Source organism: Cetorhinus maximus, chromosome 23 (assembly GCF_964194155.1).
Source record: "Cetorhinus maximus chromosome 23, sCetMax3.hap1.1, whole genome shotgun sequence".
Lineage (NCBI taxonomy): Eukaryota > Metazoa > Chordata > Chondrichthyes > Lamniformes > Cetorhinidae > Cetorhinus > Cetorhinus maximus.
In genome coordinates, this window is record NC_135901.1 from 13389352 (window position 1) to 13414901 (window position 25550).

Here is a 25550-nt window from a genome sequence, read left to right on the forward strand (position 1 = left end):
CTTTTATTGTTGCTAATAAAACTTTTGGGATTTTAAGAAATAAAAGTAAAAGCATTACTGGAATTCTTACTAAGATCGGTACATCGCCTTGTTTTCAGAATACAAAACAAAGGGTATAGTCCATAAGACAAGTTTCCCTGAGATTTGGTTTGCTCAGCAATTAACACCGGCTGTGGTTATAACAATGGAAGATGGCCACACTCCCAAGGACCTTCCATGTAGCAAGGTACATGGACCCAAATTACTAGTGGACAACAAAAGCAATGGTTCAGGGATAATTGTAGCCATGACACGAAGGCCCTAACCATCGACAATTGCACCTGGAAGTCAATTCTTTTAGGTTGGCATGCTATGCCACAAATGGCCAGTGGCAACAATCCCCAATGTCACTTGGCAGCTTCATGGTGCAATGCCTGAGACAGAACCTGTCACTTGGCCTTCAAAGAGAAAGGTACACCAAGTGAAGACACCCCTCTGAATGGATCATTTGCTACCTGCCCACCATTGCCCACAGATTGACCTCACCAAGGGGAATGTTGGTGTCCTTCAACAACCAGGAGACAAATATAATGTCATTGGCAGAAGGATTAGATGGGCATAGAAACGGAACTATCCATATAAATATTGTGGCTACGAGAGGTCAGAGGCCAGGAACCATGTGACAAGTAACTCATATCCTGACTCCAAAGCTTGTCCACCATCTGCAAAGCACAATCAGGAGTGTGATGGAATACTCCACTTGTCTGGATGAGTGCAGCTCCCACAACACTCAAGAAGCTCGACACCATCCAGGACAAAGCAGCCCCGCTTGATTGGCACCCCATCCACAAACATTCACTCCCTCCACCACTGACAGTAGCAGCAATATGTACCATCTACAAGACGCACTGCAGGAATTCACCAAATCCCCTTCAAAGCACCTTCCAAACCCACAACCACCACCACCTAGAAGGACAAGGGCAGCAGACACATGGGAATACTACCACCTGGAAGTGCCCATCATTGTCACTCACCATCCCGAGTTGGAAATATATCAGCCATTCCTTCACTGTCATTGGGTCAAACTCCTGGAACTCCCTCCCTAACAGCGCTGTGAGTGTATCTGTACCACATGTACTGCAGCTGTTTGAGGCAGCTCACTACCACCCTCAAGGGCGACTAGGGATGGGTAATAAATGCTGGCCCAGCCCGCATAGCCCACATCCCATGAATGAATTTTTAGAAATTCATGTGATGGGGTACAGGCAGCAACCTTATACACATTTATTGGATGTGGACATCGCTGGCCTGGTCAGCATTTATTGCCCATCCCTAACTGACCTTGTTCAGACATTAAGAGTCAACCACGTTGCTGTGGATCTGGAGTCACATGTAGGCCAGATAAGGACATCTGAAGGTCAGTGAACCGGATGGGATTTTACAACAAGAAAAATGGTCAGACATGGGGTCTATTTTATTTTATAAATTGACTTCAAATTTCACCATTTGGATTTGAACTTAGGGCCCCAGAGCATTATCCTGGGTCTCTGGAATACCAGCCTGGTGACAATACCACTACGGCACCACTTCTCCAAAAAGTGCACTTGGAAATCTGCGTGTCATGCTGTAACCCACAAGGCTAGGGACCAATCCCAGTTGGCACAGACATGGGCCAAATAGCTTCACTATGCTGCAAATCAAAACAAAAATTGCTTTTAAAGTTATCCAGGGTTTGGGAATGTGTGTATACCTAATCCAGTTTTACAGAAACAAATACACAGTTAGCATAGAGAAACAAATTCCAAGGTAGCTGACTCCAGGATAAATTGCATAAGTTATTCATTTTAATAAATCAATTCCTCACGGGTGACAGACAGCTCCAATACAAAAGTCTTTGATGACCCACATACAAACATGCATTTATGAAAACAGTATTTACAGGAAATTTTTGAACAGAACTGGAAAATGAAAAAGTGGATGACAAACAGGTTACATGCAGCAGTTAACAAAATGTTGAAGTTTTTTAAAAAAAAAAATTTTAAGTCAACTGCAGTTAAACCCTTCACTAAAGCTACTTTGAAAAGTCAGATAACAGTCACTGTACACATTAATAATTTTATTTAAATTCTGAAGTTTCTCAAATAACCGTAGTGAGTTCAGTTATCAATTGGAAATAGACTGAAACGTTAAGTTGTGCGAATTTTGACACTCCCATTGGCATTCCTTTCGTGAAATTAAATGAGACTCACTCAGCTGTAATCTGTACAAGAAACAGCTTTGTTTACATTTTCAGCAAAAAAAGTGAGTTTACTTGCATTGCTCAGAAATCACATCTTTCATTTCTTTTGCACACACTTGGCATTTCCTTTGAATCCTGGCCTTTCACCCACCAATTCCCCCTGCAGTGACAATTCTCTAAAATCTCCTCCTATTGGGAGGAGAGGAAAACAAAGCTGTGCCGTCAATAGTCAGCCATTCTTCCAAAATATTGGGCTCAATTAGTGTTGATGTGCTTGAAACAAAGGTTAAATTTTTTTTAAAAATTGAAGTGTTGTTCGACAACCACACTGGACTCAGGTTGAAGTCAAAAATATCACGCCCATCACCTTTAAAAGTGGAGAGTCAGCAATTCAATCTACACTCGGGCTTCCAAAGACGGTCATTGGCTGTTTAATGATGGTGTTTACTATTACAACATCTACAAGAGCTATTGAGGGTGGGCAGGGGGGCATGGAAGCTAAATGTGCAACTGCTGACCCCAGAGAACATTGAGGAGCTCAAGAGGGATTACAAAGGTTGGAGAACCGTGAAACCCCTCTTTGAGTCCCTGACACACTGGTGGGAAGTGATCAAGGGAAGCATCAAGAGGTTTTTCATCCGCAAAGGCACCCAGAAAGCTAGAAAGGAACAGAGGGAAATGTCCCGACTCCAGGAAAAGATGCAGAATCTGCTCCGGCTGCAGTCGATGGGGGTCGATGTCAAGGAGGAGCTCCAAGAGGTGAAGGGCCAGCAAGCCTCGCACTTTGCCTCGGAGGCCTCCAAAATCATCTTCCGTTCCAGAGTCCGCTCCGTGGAGCAGGATGAGACGTGCTCACGTTTCTTCTTCCAAAAGGTACACAGAGAGCGCTCTGTGATCAGCAGCCTGAAGGAAGAAGACGGCTCAGTAAAGTCATCACGGTCCGACATTCTGAGGATCAGCAAATCCTTTTATGCCGGTCTGTATGACGTGAAGCCCACGGACAGCACGGCCTCCCAGTCCTTCCTGTCCTCTATCACGGAGGTCTTAGACCACAGTACGCGGGAGAGCCTAGACAAACCGCTAACTCCTGACGAACTGAGTAAGGCCCTCGAGTCCTTCGAGAAGAGTAAAACCCCCGGAAGCGACGGCCTGCCGGCGGAGTTGTATTCGGCTCTGTGGGACTTGATCGGCCCAGACCTGCTAGAAGTGTACGAGAGTATGCTCCTGGCCGGCAGCATGTCAGAATCCATGAGGAAAGGCATCATCACCCTCATCTACAAGCACAAGGGGGAAAGGGAGGAAATTAGAAATTGGCGACCCATTTCACTGTTGAATGTGGACTATAAGATTCTGTCCAAGGTCATCGCCAACCGGGTCAAATCCGCTCTGGAATTGGTGATTCACCCTGACCAGACCTGCTCTGTGCCAGGCAGGAAGATCTCTGACAGCCTGGCGCTGCTCAGGGATACGATTGCCTATGTACAGGACAGGGGTGTGGATACCTGCCTCATCAGCTTGGATCAGGAGAAGGCCTTTGACAGAATATCGCACACCTACATGGGGGATGTGCTCTCCAAAATGGGCTTTGGGGAGGGAATTCGAAATTGGATCCAACTGCTCTACACTAACATCAGTAGCGCAGTCTCAATCAATGGGTGGGAAACAGATAGCTTTCCGATTAAATCTGGAGTCAGGCAGGGCTGTCCTCTCTCGCCTGTCCTTTTCGTGTGCTGCATAGAACCCTTTGCCGAGTCCATCAGGAAGGATCCGGGCATAAGAGGAGTGACGATCCCAGGCAGTGGAGGCACTCAGGTAAAAGCCTCCCTGTACATGGACGACGTCGCCGTCTTCTGCTCGGATCCGCTGTCGGTGCGCAGACTGATGCACGTCTGCGACCAGTTCGAACTGGCCTCGGGAGCCAAGGTAAATCGTGGGAAGAGCGAGGCCATGTTCTTTGGGAACTGGGCTGACCGATCCTTTGTCCCCTTCACTGTCAGGGCTGACGGCCTGAAGGTGCTGGGGATATGGTTCGGAGGGACCGGGGCATGCGTTAGAAACTGGAAGGAGCGAGTGGCTATGGTGAAAAGGAAACTGGGCATGTGGGAGCGACGCTCCCTCTCCATTGCGGGTAAGAACCTGGTCATCAGGTGTGAGGTACTCTCGCTGTTGCTGTACGTGGCGCAGGTCTGGCCCATTCCACACTCCTGCGCGATGGCGATCACTCGAGCCATCTTCCGCTTTATCTGGAGGTCGAAAATGGATCGTGTCTGCAGGGACGCGATGTACAAGCCTCTAGATAAAGGGGGAAAAAACGTGCCCAACATCGCCCTCATACTGATGGCCACCTTTGTGTGTGGCTGCATCAAGCGGTGCGTAGACCCTCAGTACGCAAACACCAAGTGTCACTACGTGCTGAGGTTCTACCTGTCCCCGGTGTTGCGAAGGATGGGTCTGGCCACGCTGCCGCGGAACGCTCCAAGTAGTTGGACCGTGCCGTACCACCTGTCCCTGGTGGAAAAATTTATGCAGAAAAACATCTTTGACCACAAGTCCATCAGGCAGTGGTCAGCACGTAACGTCCTAGAGGCCCTGAGGGAAAAGGAGAGGGTGGACCCTGTGGGATGGTTCCCCGAGCAGACTGTCAAAGTCATTTGGCAGAATGCCTCATCGCCAGAACTTTCCAACAAGCACCAAGACGTAGCTTGGCTGGTGGTGAGAAAGGCCCTCCCCGTCAGATCCTTCCTACACGCCAGGAGTCTCACCCCCTCTGCACGTTGCCCTCGAGGTGGTTGTGGTGGGGAAGAGACCGTTGTTCACCTCCTTGTGGATTGTGCCTTTGCAAAGAAAGTCTGGAGAGAGATGCAGTGGTTGCTGTCGAGGTTCATCCCGAGCAGTTCTGTGACACAGGACTCTGTGCTCTACGGGCTGTTCCCAGGGACACACACCGAGACAAACATCGACTGCAGCTGGAGGATCATCAACTCGGTGAAAGACGCGCTTTGGTCTGCCCGAAACTTGTTGGTCTTCCAGCACAAAGAGTTGTCCCCGACCGATTGTTGCGGACTGGCACAATCCAAAGTCCAGGACTACGTGCTGAGGGACGCACTAAAGCTTGGGGCAGCTGCCGCAAAGGCGCAATGGGGAAGGGTCGCTGTCTAAGACCTTTCTACCACAGCGCACCGAGAGACTGGGAACTGTTTAGAGCCCCTCGGGCTGTACAGATCAAAATGAAAGGCTGTAAATGATTGTAATATTGTTTGTACTGATGCACCTGGTGATACATTTTGTAAAAGTTTAACCTGGATTGTACCCTTGTAATGTTGTTTTTGAAATGGTTTTGAATGTGATTGAAGATTTTTAATGAATAAAGTATATTTTTACAAAAAAAAAAAAAAATCTACAAGAGCTATTGCTACTTTTAACATGGGAAGGATAGAAGAAATGATCCCCAATATTGCATCAACACTTGGATGTACAATACAGGTTAAACTTACAAAAGAAAACACATCTGGGTTATGTTGCTCATTTAGACAAAGAGGGTCAGTCAATATGTTGCATTGACATCAGCTGGAGTTGCAGTAATGTGCTTAGGCGAAACCTCACACCCAGCTAGCATGGTAGCTACCAGCTGCAGTGAAATACGAGTCTTGTAATGCCTAGCCTTCAATTTTGGCCCATGCCCATGTGGACTGCCAATTAGAATTTCATCTGCAAGCCAATCTCGTTTAGTTAGTTGTGGAAGGTCTTGGGATGAAATGGCTATGTTTTGTAATTGAAGAGAATGCATTGTGCATTAACAATCTTGGACTGGCAGAGCATGGAATGCCTCTGCAACAAGATTACATTGCAGACTATGGAGGAAAATAGGGAATTAAGCCACTTCACCCACCAGAGGATGCCAATGTTGGCCTTTGATACTGAAGTTGAGCTTTCCTCTCCCTTCATGTGTACCAAACACCATTAGATTGTTGGGCATCAAACAATGTTATTCACCCTTCAGTACATCCTCCATTTTCCTCTGAACACGGCAGGCATCGTCCGTAAACTTCTGCAGCATGGTATCCAACAAGCGGATGGTGGAAGCCCCAGACAGCTTCCCTCCAGGCAGGGTCTCGAGGAAGGGAATCCACTTCACGTAGCTGTTGGGGACCGACACGTTTATCTTCGTCCACTTCAGCAGCTCCTCCGAGACGCCCTTCTCCGTCAGCATCTTCGCCATCGTGGTCTGGATCTCATCCGAGAGGACAAAGGTCGGCCGGCGAATCAGCTTGGCCCTTTTGCTCAAGGCCGGGTAGTCCAGCCCTAACAGGACGCGGTAAAGCCGGATCTCGTTGTACAGAAAGTGGACATTGGCCTGGTAAGGCAGCTGCTCGACCGGGATGGGGTCGATGAGGCAGCTGTAGACCGCCGACACCGGAATGAACTCCCTCAGAGAGTCCTTCAGCTCCATCTTGTTGGCCAGGTAGTGCAGGGAGAGCAGCAGGGCGTGTTTCTGGAGTGGAGGCGAGGAATTTCTCTGCAGAGCCTGGACGCACTCCAGAAAGTCGAACCTGTCAACCTGGTGGCAGGAGACACAGAAGAAGTGAGCAATCGCGTATTCAATGTTCAGATTTGCAAAGTGGTCGGCGGTGAAAACATTCAGGACGTCCTCAACGAACTCCTTCTCCCTGTAGCCAGGAGGGCCCAAGTCAATCTTGGTGCGGATGAGGTAGAACTGCTTGCCAACCCGCCTGAGCTCGCTGGCAAGGGTTGCGACCTCCCACGTGAACCACGTCGATGACAGGATGAAGAAGCCGACGTACTTGTCGACCTCCACCGTCTTCAGGTAGTTGCCCGACGAGAGGCCGGGTCCCGGAACGCTAGGCAGCTCCCAGAACACGGAGCTGGGGTTCCCCGGCCGGCTGTAAGGCGCCGGCTTTGTCACCTGTTGGGCGGGGCCGGTGGGTGCCGCGCCATCTTCGCCATCCTTGAAACCCATGACTGAATTAATGAAAGCAGACTTCCCCACTCTCGGGGTCCCGGTGACCGCCACATGAACCGTCACGCTTTCCAATCTGCTCCTCTCAGCTTTCACCAAAGATGCCACTTTGGATATCCCGCCACGGCTCATGGCATCTGAAAATCTTCCTATAATCCCCGCAATTTCCAAATCCATGCTCGTAAACTGAGAGAAAAATAAACCAGAGTTAGAATCTAATCTACAGCATAGAACAAATAATGAACACACCGATGAGCTCCAAGAGTCCTCCTTCCGTTTCCTAGACCCACAAACAACACACGTGGGAGGAGAGAGGGAGTGGAGGTGCCACATAATGGATGGCACTAGTAATCCAGAGACACAGGGCAATGCTGTATGGGCCCGGGTTCAAATCCTGTCATGGAAGATGGTGGAATTAGAACGCCATAAAAATCTGGTACTAAAAATTTAGTGATGGCCACGAACCCATCTGGTTCACTAATGCCCTTTCGGGAAGGAAATCTGCTGCTGTCCTTATCTGGTCTGGCCTAAATGCGGTTAATTCTGACACCCACGCCCCATGAATGAATAAGAAAATTTAACTCAATGCCAACTGAGGGAAGTCACCTTTTTCTCAGGCCTTGAGGAAACAGATAGGTCACTTTGTATAGATGGAGGCCTGATTTTAATCCCTTGCGTGCTAGTCTGCTAGATACAACGACAAGATTTGTCACACAAGGAGGCCATTCGATCTGTCAACTGAGCAATTCAGCTAGTGCCATTCCCCTGTAGTCCTGCATATTCTGCTGTCCTGTAGCCAAGATCTCACTATTTTTAAGAAACTTAAATGGCTAAATTACATGTTTGAAAAAACCTGGATGAAGGCTTACAAATGACTGGAGCTATTGCTGGCCGACTCAAAAAGTAACTTCCTGGCACTCAGAACAGCTGCCACTTCGTTATCTCTGAAGAGATGCCAATGATTGTTGTGACTGCAAAGATCAAATCCAAGGGAATTGTACAAAAACCAATTACATTTCTAAGGCCAAGGCCTGGCCAACAGAGAAGACCAGTCTGATGGTTCAAAGGACCCCAAAACCTCTTGGAAATGATTAATGGTTGAAACATTAACCATCAAGAATCCAGACTATGGAATATAAATAAATCCTTTGTCCGAACCAAAGTGGAGAAGTGGGGGTCATATCACATGATTCCCCCACCACCCTAGCTGGGAGAACCAGTTACCCTGCCTTGTGGAGCTGCGAAGCAGATTGCTATCTTCCATAGAAGAAGTGGCAGCAGAGCCAGGACTCTGTCCAAGTTTAAATGGCCCTAGTCCCCATCTACACTGTTTCTACTGGAACTTACTGCACCAGTGCCTACAAAGCTAATTAATCTCATCATAGAAGTTCTGCGCACTGGAAAATTGAATTATCCAGGATTAGTCTTCAACCTGCCGACTCTGAAAGGAATACATCATTGGACCTTTGATTCTGGACTCCAGTGAAATAATTCCTATTTTCTGTGGTCTTTGCCCTGTACTTCTTCCTTTATCCCTCTTTTGTATGAATGTAAAAGTGGGTGGGGGTGTGTGGTGTGGCAAACCCTGCTTTGTACGTGTAAAATAAACTCCTCCGATTCTACCCTCGAGTTTGCTGTGGAGTGGTTAATAAAAATTGGATCACATCAAAACGGAGGCTTGGGGAAAAAAATGCCACCACTTTTGAAATCATTCATCCCCCCCACTTCCACCGCCCCTCGCGGTGTTAAAAAATAAAAATGTTCTTCACACTTCTCCTCCTCCTCCTCCTCCTCCTCCTCTTCCTCTTCCACCCCCTCCCCTCGCCCTACACACCCCGTCTCTTAACTAAAATCTGTGTTCATAGTCCTTGGTATAATCAGTATCATCAGCTTTTCCTCTTACAGGTACAACGTGGAGAAGCTGGGATTGCTCTCTTGAGAATGGAAAAGCTTAAGAGGACATTGAAGTTCTTAAAAAAAAAATCACAAACCGTTCAATGGCAGCAGAGTTAGATTTTAAACGGGGGATTGCTGAAAAAACCGTAGCAACACGAGAAACTTTTTTTTTTTAAAAAAACGCTTGTGAAATGATGGCAGCAACAGATTCTAAAACGAATATTCCTATTTCTGTAACTTTAAGGCTACAGGGAACACCACAAGAGCGGAACTAATCAGATAAGAGTCAGTACATGCAGGGTGGGCTGAACGGCCTCCCCGTGCTGTACAAATGCAGAAACTGTTCAGCCTGCAGATGTTCAACGGTGATGGTCGAGCATTCAGCTGGACGGCAGTGTAAATAAATGCAGGATTAATTACATCTAATGGAGGCAAGTCCCATATGCAAGAAGTCAACCAAACCCATTTCTACTCGGATGTAGAGAGGACAACCGCAAGGCACAGGGCCCTCTATGACCAGTTGTCTATGTTAGTGCGCGGGTAAATCATTGCTTCAAAAGATCTCAAGCAAGCTATCAGGGTCACTGACCAGGGGAAGTCAATTCTGACAGCATAGAACTAAACAATCGACTCAAATTCAACCTTTTGATTTGCACATCAATCCAAGAAATACTATGATACAATGCCAAAAGTATCTTTACAGTGCAAGAGGACAACACTTGGCCCGTTGTGTCTGCACTGGCTCTCTGAAAGAGCATTCTGCATAGTCCCACTCCTCTGCCTTATCCCTGTAACCTCGCACGCTTATCAGGGAGCAATCCAATTTCCCTTTGAATAGCTCAGTTGAACCTGCCTCCACCACCCTTTCAGGAAGTTCGTTCCAGACTCCAACCACCCTCTGGGTGAACACATTTTCCTCACCACATTTACTCCTTTTCCCACAATTATTTTGAATTTGTGCCCTCTAGTTCTTGATGTTCTCTTGAGTGGGAACAGTTTCTCACTATTTACCCTGTCCATACCCCTCAGGATCTTGAATCTCTCTTATCTAGTCTGTTCTCAGCCTTATTTTCTCCAAGAGAGTCCCAGCCTATCCTTATAGCTACAGTTCTTTATCCCAGTTATCATTGAGAATCTAGAGAATATATCAATCAATATTTTCTTTGGAACATAGGGAAACCTAATACAACCCCTCCTGCCCACACCAGTGGTAATGCTCCAGTCAAGCCTCCTCCCACTTAACTCAGTATACCTCTATTCCCATTTCCCTAATGTATTTAAAGGGGAAAGATGGATAAATACATCTACACTAAATACCTCAACTACTCCTTGTGGAAGCGAGTTCCACATTCTCCTCCACTCTCTGGGTAAAGAAGTTCCTCTTGAATTCCCCACTGGATTTATTAGTCACAATCTTATATTGATGATCCCTAGATCTGGTCTCCCCCATAAATGGAAACCTACTATAATCACATTCATATGTTTAAAGACCCCAGTCAGCATCTAAAAGCTAAGTACTAGGGAACATGATTGGGTGATTCTCAAAAAAACAAGCCAGAATATCCAATTTAGAACAAAGTCAGATTTTTCACTGTAAAATAATGTAACATTACAACTCAGTCAGAACTCTAGACTAGCAACTCAAATTAATGAGCATCGTTATTTGTCAGGAAAATCAATAGCATTTCAAATCAAATTAATTGTGCAAAGCTGCTCAGTGGCCTGATCAATCTATCACTGCAGTGCTTAGCACATTTAGATTTAACATATATCTCCACCAAGACAGCATTATTCAACTGAGAGATTACATCGTGCTAAAAAGGGACTGGAAATTAATTACAGACACCAAACATTCACTTTCCCTCTCCCACAAACCATTTCTATCTCAATTTCGAATCAGTTTTCTGGTTTAGGCTGGAGGCCAACAACTCCAACGAACATTAGTCATATTAAAGGAGGATCGACTCTGCACTACCAGTCACAATTACAGGACAAAAAGGTAGCTCTTTCAAATAAACCAACACAAATAGCCTTCTTCCTCTTGGACATGTTATTCCATGAATCATTTACTAAGAATCTTTAATGGTTTTGGAAAAGTCTCTGAGCTCACTGGAAACATTCAGAGCCACCCTATTTTGTTTAGTGGAAGGACAGACAAGGAGCTGCTCAGCAATTCAAATTTCCAAAAACGCAAAGAGAACGTTGCTTCAAGAGCTTTTAGGTTCCTCACTCACCACAGAAGTAACAAGCATGCTAAAAACGGATAGTAGTGCTATGACAAAGATGAGGGGAACAATGGGTTTTTTCCTCAATGGTTCACAAAAACTGTTACCAGCCATTTTAATTCTCTACCTTACTCTCACTCCAACCTCTGTCCTCAGCCTGCTCCACTATTCCAGTGAAGCCCAAGGAACAGCACTTCATCACTCCAACCTCTGTCCTCAGCCTGCTCCACTATTCCAGTGAAGCCCAAGGAACAGTACTTCATCTCTCGAATCAGACACTACCTATAGCCTTCAAAGTTCAACAATTTCAGACTAACCTCTGCCCCCATTTTGTTTCCTTTGCCAGTTTCATTTTTACTTTTTTTTTTAAGCATTCAGACAACAGCTGCTCTTAAAATTTCTGCCATTCACACCTATAGACACATTTTGCTTCTTTACTTATCCCAAAACTAATTTCCTTAACACCACAAAACCTCCCATCCTTCAATCACTTACATTTCAATTTTGAAAGCAATCATCTCCACTTGCTGAAAATCTATTCCATTTCTATCTTTACTCAGTTCTGATAAGAGGTCCTCAGCCTGAAACATTAACTCTACTTGCTTTTCTCCTTTCTCCCCACAGATAGTGCCCAGCCTGCTGATTGCTCCCAACATTTCCTGTTTGTCTTCAACTGAAGGCCCATCATCCACTTACCTGGCTGAATATCCTCCACTAACCATCCAATCACACAGCTCTGCCAAATGCTCCCACAGCTTTTATATAATGCTAATTGATCTCTTCTGACTATTTAACTGAAGCACCTATGTCAATTTGTAAAAGGTGCAGCCCAGTTTCCATTGACTCATTGTCACCTCTCAGAATATTTATTATGTAACATCTCCACCATCTGATTGAGCCAATTATTGGTTAATGGAAGCAAAGGGGCATCCAAAGTGACTAACTTGACTCAGAAACCAGCTGTGAAATGTTGCATCCACTTAGACATGATAATGGTGAAGTAAAATGGCCACCCCCATGGGACACGACAGTTAAATAGTAGTCAGGGTGCAAGGGGTAGTAATCTCGCCCCCGAATCAAAAGGTTGTAGATTTGTAGTCCCATTCCAAAGACATGAGCACAACATCAAGTCTCACACTCCTCAGTGCCAGTACTGAGAGTGTGCTGCCCTGTCAGAGGGCCAGTACTGAGAGAGTGCTGCTCTGTCAGAGGGTCAGTACTGAGGATGATCTGCACTGTCAGAGAGTCAGCACTGAGGATGATCTGCACTGTCAGAGGGTCAGTACTGAGGAGCGCTGTACTGTCAGAGGGTCAGAATTGAGGATCACTGCATTGTCGGAGGGTCAGTACTGAGAGAGTGCTGCAGTGTTGGAACGGGGATCAGTACAGAGGGAGTACTGCCTCTTAGAGGGTTAGCACTGAAGGCAAGATGTACTGACGGTGTGCTGCACTGTTAGGGGTGGGGAGGTTGAGTACTGAGGCAGCGCCGCCCTGTCGGAGGGTCAGTACTGAGGGAGTGCTGCACTGTCGGAGGATCAATGCTGAGAGAGTGCTGCACTGTTGGACGGTCAGTACTGAGGGAGTGCTGCACTGTCAGAGGGTGAGTACTGAAGGAATGCTAGACTGTTGGAGGGTCAGTACTGAGGGAGTGCTGCCCTGTCGGAGGGTCAGTACTGAGGGAGTGCTGCACAGTGAGAGGATGAGTATTGAGGGAATGCTGCACTGTTGGAGGGTCAGTATTGAGGGAGCGCAGTACTGTCGGAGGGTCAGTACTGAGCGAGTGCAGCACTGTCAGAGGGTAAGTACAGAGGGAGCGCTGCACTGTTGGAGGGTCAGTACTGAGGGAGCGCTGCCCTGTCGGAGCGTCAGTACTGAGGGAGTGCTGCCCTGTCGGAGGGTCAGTACTGAGCGAGTGCAGCACTGTCAGAGGGTCAGTACTGAGGGAGCGCTGCCCTGTCGGAGCGTCAGTACTGAGGGAGTGCTGCCCTGTCGGACGGTCAGTACTGAGGGAGTGCTGCCCTGTCGGAGGGTCAGTACTGAGGGAGTGCTGCCATGTCGGAGGGTCAGTACTGAGGGAGCGCTGCCCTGTCGGAGGGTCAGTACTGAGGGAGTGCTGCCCTGTCGGAGGGTCAGTACTGAGGGAGTGCTGCCCTGTCGGAGGGTCAGTACTGAGGGAGCGATGCCCGGTCAGAGGGTCAGTATTGAGGGAGCGCTGCACTGACGGAGGGTCAGTATTGAGGGAGTGCTGCACTGTCAGAGGATGAGTCCTGAGGGAATGCTGCACTGTCGGAGGGATGACATTCGGATGACACATTAAACTGAGGCCCTGTCTTCTCCAGTTGGCATTTAGCAGCTAATTCTCTTCAACTGAATTGCTTGTTACCTTTGATGTGCTCCATGCAACACACCTTCCTGTGGAACTAAGAAATTATTGGGATGATCAATGATTACTGGCCATCTTCTAGTTGTCTCTATCAATGTATGACATTTCATACCCCCATCCTCTAGACATGCTTACACAGGGCTAGGAATTGGTATGGTTAAAATTAAAAACTTTTTTTTAAAACTTAAAGATAGTTTGTCCTGTTGTAAAATTGTTTTTTCATTCTTTCATTTATTGCCCATTCCTAATTGCCCCTTGAGAAGGTGGTGGTGAGCTGCCTTCTTGAACAGCTGCAGACCCTGTGGTGGAGGTACACCCACAGTGTTGTTAGGGAGGGAGTTCCAGCGATAGTGAAGGAACGGCGATATACTTCCAAGTCAGGATAGTATGTGACGTGGAGGAGAACTTCCAGGTGGTGGTGTTCCCATTTATCTGCTGCCCTTGTCCTTCATGGCGATGCAGGTTGCAGGTTTTGGACGTACTGTCAAAGGATCCTTGGTGAGTTGCTGCAGTGTATCTTGTAGATGGGGCACACTGCTGCCATTGTGCGTCGGTGGTGGAGGGAGTGAATGTTTGTGGATGTGGTGCCAATTAAGCGGGCTGCTTTGTACTGGATTGTGTCGAGCTTCTTGTGTGTTGTGGGAGCTACACTCATATAGGCAAGTGAAGAGTATTCCATCACACTCCTGACTTGTGCCTTGTAGATAGTGGACAGGCTTTGGGAAGTCAGGAGGTGAGTTACTCACCTCAGAATTCCCAGTCTGTAGCTCTTGTAGCGATAGTATTTTATATGGCTCGTCCAGTTCAGTTTCTGGCCAATGGTATCCTCCCAGGGTGTTGACAGTGGGGGTTTCAGTGATGGTAATGTCATTGAACATCAAGGGGAGATGTTTAGATTCTCTCTTGTTGGCAATTGTCATTGCCGGGCACTTAATGATTCACGAATGTTACTTAAGGAAATGGTTCAAATTGTTCATCCCCCAAGATGCTCCTGAGTTTAGTGTGTCACTGTACAAGTTAGCTGAGTGCACTGCTAAGGTTATACTGAATGGCGAAGTTTAATCAGTCAGACAATAGATTATTAGGCAAGAAGGGGCCATCATGGAGCAGAAGGGCCTGCTCCGCCATTCAATAAGATCGTAGCTGATCTTCTACCTCACTCCACTTCCTCGCCTGACATATCCCCATATCCCTTAATATCCAAAAACATATCAATCTCAGTCTTGAATATACTCAACGTCTGAGCATCCACAATTTTTTAAGGCAGGGAATTCCAAAGGTTCACAATGCTCTGAGCGAAGAAGTTTCTCCTCATCTCAGTCCAAAATTGCCAACCCTTTATCCTGAGGCTGCGCCGGCCCGCCCACCCACCACCCTACCACCCACCCACCACCCACCACCCACCACCCACCCACCACCCACCACCCCCCCCTCCCCCCGCCCCCGCCCCCGTTCTGCCTCTCCAGCCAAGTGGAAATCCGGACTTGGAAATATATCGCCGTTCCTTCACTGTCGCTGGGTCAAAATCCTGGAACTCCTTCCCTAACAGCACCGTGGGTGTACCTACACCACATGGACTGCAGCGGTTCAAGAAGGCAGCTCAACACCACCTTCTCAAGGGGCGATTAGGGATGGACAATAAATGCTGGCCCAGCCAACGAAGCCCACATCCTGTGAACGGTTTTTTTTAAAAAGTGATCGCTTATTGCCTCAAATTCTAACTTGATGGTGGACAGATTGGCATATGGCATTTTTTTCAGGCACCATCTCGTTTCTGGGACAGCTTTGCTGAATCATCTAGCACAGTGTGCCTGACTAGAGATCTATAAAGATTTCAGCTTTCCATCACAATCTGTAAAGTGAGACAAGGACAGAGGTCACATCTCTAACCAAACGGGAATCAGGATAATTGCGTATATTTCTCAGTATATTCACTGCTTCGAGACATTATGTCTGTCAAAGAGTGGATTAAGGAGAAGAAAAGGCTTGTGTTGCCATTAAATTAGAGCACAGAAGATGGCCATTTGGCCCATTGTGACTGTGCTGGCTCTCTGAAAGAACAGTCATGCAAGTTCTGGTACAATCACATTGCTTTTATATTCTGTGCCTCCATTTCTAAACTCAAGGAACCCATATGCTTTTATTAGCACCTTATCAACTCTGTTGAGTTGAACAGTAGCCTTGTGGTCATGTTACTGGACTAATAATCAGGAGACGTGAGCTCAAATCCCACCGTGGCCGGAAGGAATTTAAATTAGGTTCATTAAATAAATTTGGAATTAAAAGTGAGTAACAGTGATCATGATTCTTGTTGTAAAAACCCATCTGGTTCACTAATGCCCTTTAGGGAAGGAAATCTGCCATCCTTACCCGGTCTGGCCTGCATGTGATTCCAGAACCACAGCAATGTGGTTGACTCCTAGCTGCCCTCGGCAATGGCCCAGCAAGCCACTCAGTGGTATTCAAGAAGGCAAATCTGCATCGTCTTCTCAAGGGGAAATGAGGGAAGGGCAATAAATGCCAGCCATGAATGAACGGAAAATAAGGGACCTGCCACCTTTAGGTTTGGCCTAATGCCTCTCTGCTCATCTCCACATGACCCATACGTTACATTTCGTGGTGGCACAATGATCAAGGGTTGCATTAAATTCAGAGGATATTAGCTTGGGTGCCAGGAAGTGGGAACTTCAGTAAGGAACGCAACAACTAAACTCAGAGCAGGTGGCGATGGAAGGTGTTTAGGTGTAGAGAGACTGTATGTAAACTACATAAAATTGTGGTGTGAGCACTCATCCTTTTATTGTCGTGTTCAGAAGGTGCCAGTGTGTGGTACACTCATGTTCCTCCATCTTTGGCAGGAAGGGATCATTCTGGCTTCCTGTTATGGTGTGGTGAAGACAGCAGAGACAAGGTGTTTATAGTCTGGGATCCTTAAAAGCCTGTGTCTCTCGTGTGGAGACATCAGTTGCAAGTTTCATGGTCTGGTCCGCTTGGCTCTCAGTTGCCAGCGACTGTGCTTCAGTCCCTGTTCCATGGTCAGTCCCTGTTCCAGAGTCAGCAATGCAAGGTCTTCATGAAGGCTTTGCGGAACACCATGTTGAAGGTCGTTTAGATGATGGGGTTGATGACGTAACCCAGCCAGGCGCAGGCGCTGTAGAGCGCCGGTGGGATGTAGCACCTCTGGCAGTGGACGTTCAGGATGTGAGTGATGAAAAATAGCAGCCAGAAGATGATGAAGACGCCTGCTAATCCGACAGAGAGCGAGAGAGAGGAAAAGAGTCGTCAATGCATGTGTGGGCCATTTGTCATCGCAACGCAGTGACTCGCGAAAGGGTTCCTACCCCACTCAGCTCCTCAACCATATGGCAACAGGGCTCCATTAATTACTTGCAGTTACTACTTCTTTGATAAAATTCACATTACATTCCTGGCACACATCATCAGTATAGAATACAATCCGAGAACATAACAATTCCATACAACTTAGCCTATTGGTCCGGATCATTGTAACACTATAGGACTCAGACTAATCTACTGGGAGTATGATAACACCATACACAGCCAATTAGTCTAGATAATTACATTTCCGTGCAGCTTGGCCTATTGCTCTAGAACGTTGTGGTCTGGTGGAATGCAGCCTATTGTTCTAGATTACAGCAAAACCCATAGAACTTGGACTGATGATCTAAATCATTGTGCTACAATGCAACTTAACCTATGGTTCTAGATCATTGTGCCACAAGGCAACTTTGCCTATTTTCTAGATCATTTCAAGACTATTGAAGTTAGTCCACAGTTATAGAGCTTGTAATTTAGCCTACAGTCCAAGATCCATGGAATCTATCCTGTTCTTCTAAATCAATGAGACACAATGGAACCTCGTCTATTGTTCTAGATAGTTGTAATTACATAGAAATCGGTCTGTTGTTCTAGATCATTGTAAGAACCGGTAGACGTTTGCCTATTCTCGATCATTGTGGCACAACAGCACCTAACCAATTGTTCTAGACCACTGAGACTGTGGATCTTGGGCTATTGTTCTAGATCATTGTGACTCAGTGAAACATAACCTATTGTTCTAGTTTGTTCTCGACTCACCTCAGACAACCGCCAACATTTGTTGCTTTCTTCTCCTTCTGGTGGGACAGTTTTCTTTCCCTGCTGATTTGGCCACTGGCACCCTCCGCACCTCAAAAGCGGTCTGCTTGAAGAACCTTGCTTGGCCATCGCACTCGGGGTCCGCGGATACCTCGATGGAGGAAGGGGCCTTCCATTTACCAGCCATCAGGCAGGATCCGGAAGTGGCCCCGAGTTGGAAAGCCTGCGGAGTTCCTGTTGGCCTTGACCTCTCGGGAGGCCCCACAAAGCGGGCTCCCTCAGATTCTTCAGAGTAAGGGATTGCTTCTCGTACCAGTGTCTAGGATGCCAAAAAGAAGAGAAAATGGGTGTTACCAACAGCCAACAGCACAGACCAGAGTACACTCAAATCACAGGAGAGGACAAGGAAGGGAATGACAAAGGGCCCTTGTCTCCAAGTCACCATTTTGTACATGGGGTGTGGGCAGTTAACTTGTTCACAGATCATACTGCACAGGAGAAGGCCATTAAGCCCATCGAGCCTCTGCTGGCTCTTTGAAAGAGCTTTTTAATTAGTCCCACACTTCTGCCCGCTTTTGCCCAACAGCCCAGCAAATCTTTCCCCTTCAACTAATTACCCAATTCCCCTTTTGAAAGTTCCTGCTGAATCTGCTTCCACCGCCCTTTCAGGCAGCACCTTCCAGATCACAGCAACTCACTGTGTAAAAAGGAAAAAAAAACTCCTCATCTATCCCCGTCTTTCTTTTACTGATTCTCTTCAATCTGTGTCCCTCTGGTTACTGACCCTCCTGATACAGGAAACAGTTTCTCCTTATTTACTCTATCCGAACCCCTCATGATTTCACCCACCTCGATTAAATCTCTCACTGAACCTTCTCTGCTCTCAGGAGAACAATCCCAATCTCTCCATGGAAGTGAAAGGAATTAGGGTTCTGTGCGATGGGAATGGATTGATCTATTGACATTCTGTGCAATAGGAGTGAAGGAGAAGGGGCTTGTTCCATTGGGATTGTGTACAATGGGAGTGAGTGGGAAGAGGTTTGGGTCCATTGAGATTCTGTGCAATGGCAGCGAATGGGAAGAGAGTTGATCAATGACCTTTGGAATGATTGGTGACCTTAGTGACAAGTGGAAATTTCGGCCACTCAAATTGAACTGGAAATTTGTCAATCAGCTCCGAGGATTCTGATGTCTCCAGATGAGGCCTCACCAATTTCTTTTTACTCACACTGGTGCTCCCGTTTGATTGGACCATTAAAGTGCAAAGTTTGACATCTTCCGGGTGTGTGCACTTATACTGAAATTAAATAAAACAAAAAATGGAATTATCGACCCTGGCAACAGTGTAGGCACGAACATGGATACAAATACTTCATATTGGCCATAAAGAAAATCCACTGTTTACAATTGGAATTGAGAGATTGTCCATTAAATAGGGCAAAAATCCTTTCAAAATTACTGACTTAAGTATTACATTTTTAAAAAAATTATTCGTTCATGGGATGTGGGCTTCGCCGGCTGGGCCAGCATTTGTTGCCCATCCCTAATTGCCCCTTGAGAAAGTGGGGGTGAGCTGCCTTCTTGAACTATTGCAGTCCACGTGGTGTAGGTACACCCACATTGCTGTTAGGGAGGGAGCTCCAGGATTTTGACCCAGCGACAGTGAAGGAACAGCCAATGTATTTCCAAGTCAGGATAGGAGTGACTTGGTGAGGAACTTCCAGGTGGTGGTGTTCCCACTTATCTGCTACCCTTGTCCTTCTAGATGGTCATGGTCATGGGTTTGGGAGGTGCTATCTAAGGAGGCTTGGTGAGTTGCTGCAGTGCGTCTTGTAGATGGTACACTCTGCTGCCACTGTGCATCAGTGGTGGAGGGAGTGAATGTTTCAGGTGGAATATGATTATGTGATACGCACAGTAATATTGCACAAGGAAATTTCACCCTGAAAAGCATTTTTTTATATAATAAACCAAGATACTATTCCTTCCAAACACTCCCAGGACAGGTACAGCACGGTGTTAAATACAGAGTAAAGCTCCCTCTACACTGTCCCCACCTAACACTCCCAGGACAGGTACAGCACGGAGTTAGATAAAGAGTAAAGCTGCTTCTACACTGTCCCCATCAAACACTCTCAGGGCAGGTACAACATGGGGTTAGATACAGAGTAAAGCTCCCTCTACACTGTCCCCATCAAACACTCCCAGGACAGGTACAACATGGGGTTAGATGTACATTTCCCTCTATGCCTGCCAATCTGCAGCCTCCTACAAATGACCAACATCCTATACTTGTGGTGACACCACTTCCTCAGTCATCCTGTATCCTCCCTTAAATGGCAGGTTGAAAGCAACTCTGCATCATGGCAGCGTGTCTGATACAAAATGGATCGAAGCCACTCTAACCCATGTCGAATTGAACCCGTGCAGCCTCTACACAAAGCGAACTTGGGCAGGATTTAATTGCGGCGTCTAGAGTTTAAAGCTCAGTCATTTACACCATGCTCACTACGCACATCCCTTCATTTTAATATTTGAGCTTGTTATTTACTCTTTCGACCTTTATGGGCGGTTGGGTTTCATGCTCCATGGCAACGCTGATCCTCTTAGCTGCCACGTGCTTCCTTCTCCGTCTCAGCATGGCATATATCGGGACACAAACTAACAGCGTCACGATGAAGGGAACGTAGAAGGAGACAATAGAAGAATATAAGATGAAAGAAGGGTTCATGATGGCACAGATGGCCTCGTCCCTTTTATCTGGAAGAGGACAGAGCACATTCCTGGTCTCCATAATTGCAAAAACTGTCATTGAGTCACTGGGGAAGATGTAACTAAAGGTTCACAAAGATGGCACTCGAATTACGAGCTTATTACTACCAGGCAAGACTGAACAGGCTGGGACTCTTTCCTCTAGAAAAGAGAAGGCTGATGGGTGACCTGATAGAAGCCTTTAAAGCTATGAAAGAGTTTTGACAGGATGAACCTAGAGAAGTTGTTTCCACTTTTGGGGTGGGGGAGGGTAAGGCTGATGGGAGACCAGAACTAGACGGCCATCAATATAAGATAGTCACTAGTGTTGTATGTGCCTGCATGCCACTGTAATGTAAAGGTGCACGGCAGAGTAAGGGTTAGAGAGGGACTGGAGAATAGCACCACCCACGGTATGATGTATAAAGTCACATGGTAACAGGCTGAGAGAACAGTCCAGAGAGAACACTTTGGAACCAGCCTGCATGGAGGTAGCAGCGCCATGCATGACAGTAACCTGAGATCTGTAAATAGATAAAGAGTTCATGTTTAAATCTACAAGTCTCAAGGTCACATCGTTGAGACACCACCGCGCACCATAATACAACATGGTTGGCAGTGGTGGGATACCAGCACTATCAGCATAGTGCAACAACTAATAAATCCAATGGGGAATTCAGGAGAAACTTCTTCACCGAGAGAGTGGGGAGAATGTGGAACTCACTCCCACAGGAAGTGGTTGAGGTGAATATTATCGATGTATTTAATGGGGAAGCTGGATAAACACATGAGGGAGAAAGGAATAGAAGGAAATGGTGATGGGGGAGATAAAGAAGGGGTGGGAGTGGGCTCGTGTGGAGTATAAATTCTCCTCCTCCCCCCCTCTTTTTCTTTTCCCGATTCTCTTCAATCTGTGGTCCGCTGGTTACCAGCCCTCCTGCCACTGGAAACACTTTCTCCTTATTTACTCTGTCAAAACCTCTCATGATTTTACATGCCTCAATTAAATCTCCCCGTGAACCTTCTCTGCTCTAAGGAGAACAATCCCAGCTGATCCGGTCTCTCCATATAACTGAAGTCCCCAATCCTTGGGATTGCTGTGAGAATTCTCATGCCCCTCCCTTACCATAAAAGGAGACAATAGAGGAATAAAAGATGAAAGAAGGGTTCTTGATGGGCACAGCTTACCAGGGTTTTTTTTAGCCCGAAGAGCAGCGGGCATGAGATGGCGAAGGACAGCATTCAGACCATGGTTATCATCAACGACTCTCTGCTCGGGGTTGCAGCGGGTATTGTATAGCACTGGCATGGCAACCGCAGTGTATCTGCAAGGGGTGGACAAGAAACAGGTTAGAGCTGTTGATGAACTGGACGGTCTTTAAAAAGTTCCAAAATAGGTGGTGAGTGAAGCAGGGAAGTAAGTTCAAAAGGCCAAATGGCCGACTCCTGTAGGCATGGCAACCAAGGGAGGTTGAGGATGAGGATCCATTGATCAAATCGGAAAAAGGTACACAGTATTCCCAAGATCTAGCAAACAACCAGACAAATAGGAGCAGGAGGAGGCCATTCGGCCTCTCGAGCCTGCCCCACCCATTCATTAAGATCATGGCTGATGTTCTACTTCAACTCCACTTTCCCACCCTCAGTGCCCAAAAATCTATCAATCTGAGTCTTGAGTATACCCAATGATGGAACATCCATTGCTCTCTGGAGTAGACAATTCCAAAGATTCACAACCCTCTGAGTGAAGAAATTTCTCCTCATCTCAGTCCAAAATGGCTGATCTCTTATCCTAAAACTGTGACCCCCACCATTGTTCCAGACTCCCCAGCCAGGGGAGGGGGTGGGGTTAACAGCCTCCCAGAATCGACTCTGTTAAACCCCCGAAGAATTTTGTATATTTCAATTAGATCACCTCTCATTCTTCTAAACTCCAGAGAATATGGGGCCATTCTACTCAATCTCCCCTCATAGGACATCCCTCTCATCCCAGGAATCAGTTTAGTTAGAGTTATGGATAGGGTTATGGAGTTAGGGTTATGAGTAGGGAGTTAAGGATGGGGTTAGTGTTAGGGGTAGTGAGTTAGGGGTGGGGTTTGAGGGGTTAGGGATGAGGTAGGGAGTTGGGGATGGGGTTATGGCTGGAGTTGGGAGTTAGGGATGGGGTTGGAGAGTTAGGGACGGGGTTAGGGAGTTAGGATTAGGGATAGGGAGTTAGGGATGGGGTTAGGGATTTAGGGTTGGGTTTGAAGTTAGGGGTAGGGTTAGGGATCCAGAACTGTGCACAATATTCGGGTGTAGTCTCACCAAAGATCTATATAATTATTTTAAGATTTCTTTACTTTTATATGCCAATCCATTTGCAATAAAAGCGAACATGCCATTTACCTTTCGAGTTCCTTGCTGTACCTACATGCTGACTTTCTGTGATTCGTGTACAAGGACACCCAGGTCACTCTGCACACCAATATTTCCCAGTTTCCCACCATTTCCAACCAGGATCACAAGCAGGACAGCCGCTCCCATGGGAGGGTCCCATTCTCTATCGAGCTGCAGGGAGGAGGGGGCGAACCTTGTCAATGCACATCTGGAGAACCTGGAGTCATGAAAGGGCCTCTCGCTGGCCGTTGGGTCTCGCTGGCCCCACTCCTCCCAAAACTAGGGAGCCCAGGGAAAGTAATGGAGGAAGGAGGGAGGGTGGTGGGTAAAGGCCTGAGGAGGGAGGTGGGGGCGGGGGGCGGTGAAGAGAGGGACGAAGAGTCTAACTACACTTGTACAGCCCAGAGGGCACTCCACTGACAATGGCACACGTGTGTCATGTACCCCACTGGAGCCCTGATGTGTATGAATTCAGATGGACACATCACAAATTATGAATAAGGAGCACGAGTAGGCCACTCGGCCCCTTGAGCCTGTTCTGCCATTCAATAAGATCTTGGCTGACCTGATTGTAACCTCAACCCCAAATTCCTGCCTACCCCCGATAACCTTTCAACCCCTTGTTAACGAAGAACCTATCGAGATCTGCCTTAGAAATATTCAAAGACTCTGCATCTACATCCTTTTGAGGAAGAGAGTTCCAAAGACTCACGACCCTCTGAGAGAAAATAGTTCTCCTCATCTCTGCCTTAAATGAGCGACCCCTTATTTTTAAACAGTGACCCCACGTTCTAGATTCTCCCACAAGAGGAAACATCCTCTCCACATCCACCCTGTCAAGACCTCTCGGGATCTTAAATGTTTCAATCAAGTCACCTCTTACTCATCTAAATTCCAGTGGATACGAGCCTAACCTGTCCAGCCTTTCCTCATAAGACAACCCACCCATTCCTGGTATTAGCCTGGTAAACATCCTCTGAACTGCTTCTAACGCATTGACACCTTTCCTTAAATAAGGTGACCAATACTGTACACAGTACTCCAGATACGGTCTCACCAGCGCCCCACAGAACTGAAGCATAACCTCCCTACAATCAACCCCCCTTGCAATAAACGATAACATTCTATTAGCCTTCCTAATTACTTGATGTACCTGCTATTAGCCTTTTGTGATTCATGCACTAGGACACCCAGATCCCTCTGCATCTCAGAGCTCTGCAATCTCTCACCATTTAGATAATATGACTCTTTTTTATTCTTCCTGTCACAGCCCCGCTACCCAGTGCCAAAAGGGCTGGAGAAGCAAGTTGCCCGCTACCATTTTAAGTCTGTTGCTGTGCAGTTTCCGCCAGGTGGAGAGAAATTATACCCCTTTTCCCGATCTTCTCAGGACTTCAGAGCACCGAAGGAGGCTATTCTTCATTTATTCTGCATTTCCTACACTGCCAAAATCCGAGAGGTTATAACTCTCAGGAAAGACTGAACAGGCTGGGCCCTTTTCTCCAGAAATGAGGAGGCTGAGGGGTGACCTGATTAAGACAATGAAAGGGGTTTTTCGATAGGGTAGAGAAAGTCTTGCTATTTGTGTGGGGTGAGACCAGAACTACGGGCTATCAATATACGATTGTCACTAAAAGGTGGGATGGTGGCATCGCATTAATGTCTGGACTACTAATCCAGAGGCCTCGGTTAATGATCTGAGGGACATGGGTTCAATTCCCACCACAGTGGTAGGTGGAATTTAAATTCAGTTAATAAATCTGGAATTGAAAGCTAGTCTCAGTAATGGTGACCATCAATTGTCATAAAAACCCTGTTTGTTTCAATGATGTACTTTCGGGAAGGAAAGTGTGATAGAGTTGATTTTCTAGGCAGCTTTGCTTGGTTGAAACGTTGAACTTTATTTACAAGACGGCAGCAGCAGTTACATGTATACATCTAACTCTATAACGAAAGAAGAATTCTCTCCTCGAGGGTCCCCGTGCTTCTAACGCATTGGTTTATACAGTTCATGTGATCTTACAACACAGGCATACTCTTAAAGCTGCAGTCCTACGTTTATCAGAACTATAATTACTGCAGCCCCCCCCCCCCCCACCCCACCCTTAAACGTTTCTTTACCTTTTGTATTTAGGAGGAGATTTATCTCATTACATCACAATATTTACACAGGTCATCAAATTACAAGTTCAGTCTTTAAGATGGTTTCCCGATCCCTGTGGAACATCGCAGCTCCACGACTTCCGATTATTTTGCAGGAACCACATGCTCTGGAACCACATTAACATCAGGTACCTCATTAGGCACAGGCAGTTCAGTGTCTTCCACTCCAACAGAGACACCAGGCATGTCTGTCCTTGGTTGAGCAACTTCAACAGGAACCATAGGTTTAACAATGGTTACAGGTGGAATATCATATTGTTGGGAAATCTCTCTTCCTCAATGATCCACATGCTTATAGGTGGTCCGGCCCTCCATTTCCATGTGGTATGACAATGGTTCGGTCACAGAGCTTACTTTACCAGCTAGCCACTTCAGTCTTCCACCGACATTCCTTACACACACTGTTTCTCCAAGTAAATTGTTGCTCATGACTATACAAATCAGGAGTCGATTTTTGGT

At 46.7% G+C, this 25550-nt stretch overlaps 3 protein-coding genes across 3 annotated transcripts in view; all 3 read right to left on the minus strand.

The window, feature by feature from the left end:
- The window catches only part of LOC144697817 (uncharacterized), a 528726-nt gene that overhangs the window by 278994 nt on the left and 224182 nt on the right, over positions 1 to 25550 (minus strand). The gene's annotated exons all lie outside the window — the stretch shown is intronic.
- The window catches only part of LOC144696897 (uncharacterized), a 394826-nt gene that overhangs the window by 239137 nt on the left and 130139 nt on the right, over positions 1 to 25550 (minus strand). The gene's annotated exons all lie outside the window — the stretch shown is intronic.
- On the minus strand, positions 6204 to 7373 carry LOC144697820 (interferon-inducible GTPase 5-like). Its single transcript, XM_078569802.1, has one exon. It carries the CDS (start codon positions 7371 to 7373, stop codon positions 6204 to 6206), a length of 1170 nt encoding a protein of 389 aa, XP_078425928.1.